Source organism: Rhagoletis zephyria, unplaced genomic scaffold (genome assembly GCF_001687245.7).
Source record: "Rhagoletis zephyria isolate East Lansing unplaced genomic scaffold, Rhagoletis_zephyria_1.1 Rzeph_scaffold_30309, whole genome shotgun sequence".
NCBI classification, from domain to species: domain Eukaryota; kingdom Metazoa; phylum Arthropoda; class Insecta; order Diptera; family Tephritidae; genus Rhagoletis; species Rhagoletis zephyria.
In genome coordinates this window covers 2,017-4,386 of record NW_016187365.1, presented here as the reverse complement: position 1 = coordinate 4,386, position 2,370 = coordinate 2,017, and the positions used below count along the sequence as shown (strand labels likewise).

General features: G+C 46.3%; 1 protein-coding gene across 1 annotated transcript; it reads right to left on the bottom strand.

Annotated features, from left to right (window-relative positions):
• Positions 1-405: 405 nt before the first annotated feature.
• LOC108383045 (ethanolamine kinase-like) lies at positions 406-1,845 on the bottom strand. Its single transcript, XM_017639421.1, is given in 3 exon segments — positions 406-788; positions 850-1,213; positions 1,488-1,845. Coding segments are annotated over 3 exon segments (954 nt in total). The 3' UTR covers positions 406-556.
• Between the last annotated feature and the right edge of the window lie 525 nt (positions 1,846-2,370).

The following is a 2,370-nucleotide window of genomic DNA, read 5'->3' as shown; positions in this document are numbered from 1 at the left end:
ATGGAATCGAAAATCGAATAGTTCGAATAAGTAGACGATCATCGATCGATCAACCGAACGAGTGAGTGAGCGTGCGGGTGTAGGCAAGCGAGCGCAGCAGACAAACGACACATCGACGTAGAGCGACGAGCGAAGTTTTGTGAGTACGCAGGTCCATAGCACACCTACGCATGCAGCTTCCGGCACCTGGCACCTAGTGGGCTCAACGTGTTGGAACGCGCAGTCCCACGAAAGTATGTACGTACGAACGAACGAAAGAGCGAGCGAGCGAGCGAGTAAAAAATGCAAGAAAACCGCACGACGGCCGACGATTAGGATTTCTTGCTACTTAGCCGACCAAAAGGACATCGGACTATTTTGGCATGGTTTCGAATAACGAAGTCACAGAGAGATCATGAGCGAGATATCGCGCATCGGTATGAGCACGTACACGAATGCAAGTATCTACTTTTTGACGAGAGCACACGAAGCGTTACCACTTCGCACACCATCGTCCCAAGCGACGAAATTGCCATCGATGTAGCACTCATCAATACGCAATATCCCGCTGGATCTCTCACCGTAACACTTCCGTATGTCCGCCCAAAATCTTCGTCCGTATTGTCCACTTTTGCCACCACAGACGTCCCAGCCGTAGCCGCCGTATCTGCAGTCGCAGCCTAAACGATCTTAGACATTTACCGTCGCCGTCGCCGCCGCCATTGTCGTCGCGTCGCCATCGCCATCGCCATCGCCGCCCCCATCCAAGTCCTTCATTGATTTCTAAACATTCTTGGGGTTGGGATGGCCTACAAAATAATGAGTTGGCATGTGACGAAATAAATTTCGTATTTCGACGGTTGAAATTACCTTTTTTGTTTATCAGCATCACTAAAACGTTCAGGTACCAAATCAAAGAAGCTCTGCACTTTACGCCACAACATTGGTACAAGGGGTTTACCAGCACCAGCACCTTCACCACCACCGCCACCACCAGCTGTCGCCACTTCTTTGACCTTCACACGGCGATGCATCTCCGCCATGCGTGTTGCCACTAAACGCCAAACATTTGGCTCCAGTACACTTGTCGGCTTCAATGTTACACCAGGTACAAAATCGTAAACCAGTCCATTTTTGAATGTTGCGAAAAGTGTAGGGGCAAAACCGTACGTGTGCAACAGCTGTATGTTGCGTGTCTCGGCTTTACGATCGATCAGCAGGTCCGTTTTATTACCATAGACACGCACNTTCACCACCACCGCCACCACCAGCTGTCGCCACTTCTTTGACCTTCACACGGCGATGCATCTCCGCCATGCGTGTTGCCACTAAACGCCAAACATTTGGCTCCAGTACACTTGTCGGCTTCAATGTTACACCAGGTACAAAATCGTAAACCAGTCCATTTTTGAATGTTGCGAAAAGTGTAGGGGCAAAACCGTACGTGTGCAACAGCTGTATGTTGCGTGTCTCGGCTTTACGATCGATCAGCAGGTCCGTTTTATTACCATAGACACGCACCAGTGCTACGTTGCTATAGTTTTCATCTTTTGTATTGATATTAGTTGCCTGTGGGGGGCTAGCTGCTTCGCCAGCACTTGACGTGGTCACCTCTGAATCCAGCGTGTCCGTATCGCTGATATTGCCCGAGTCGTTGTTGTCATCGACCAGCGTCGATGTTGGTGCAGTCGGGGAAGTGGGTGTATTATTGTTGCCATTTGAGCTGCCGTTTTCAATATCATCGCCATTATTGTTTGTTGTGGATAGTGGAGGATTGTAGAAACAGCCGACAAGCTTATTTGTGATGCCATCGGTAAATTTCTAGAATTAAAAAAAAGAGAGAAGAAAACAAAAATTACTCGTCATTATAAATTATTATGCGTGATATTGCCTTAATATCGCTAACTATTCCGTGTATATCATTCAATTGAGCGCTTAATAGGCGCGTGCTATAATGTCACCCCAACAGTGTCGCCGCAGTTGGATGCAATATTAGGAAGGGAATGAGTTTCCCGTATCACAGAGCACTTAAACTCGATAGCACTGCATTGCATTCAACTTTTATTATATCCGTTGAGCTGTGCTTGCTTGTGGGTATACTATTTGCGAGCAACCAACAAGTGGAAAATAGCGAAAATAGGTTTATTACTACGACCTTGTGCTCTTGAAAAGCTTTGACTTTAGCTTCCGTGCTGCCTGATTAACACTTTCCCTATCGTAGCTGGTGTCAACCCCATAGGGATATCTTTTAATTCAATCTCTCTCAATTTAGCTTAACTGAATCACAAGCAAATCACAACAAATTAAATTTTGCCAACTAAATCACTTTATCACGCTATCAACTCACAAATAAACAAATTTGGTGGAATTTTTCAACGTTGATAATTCAAT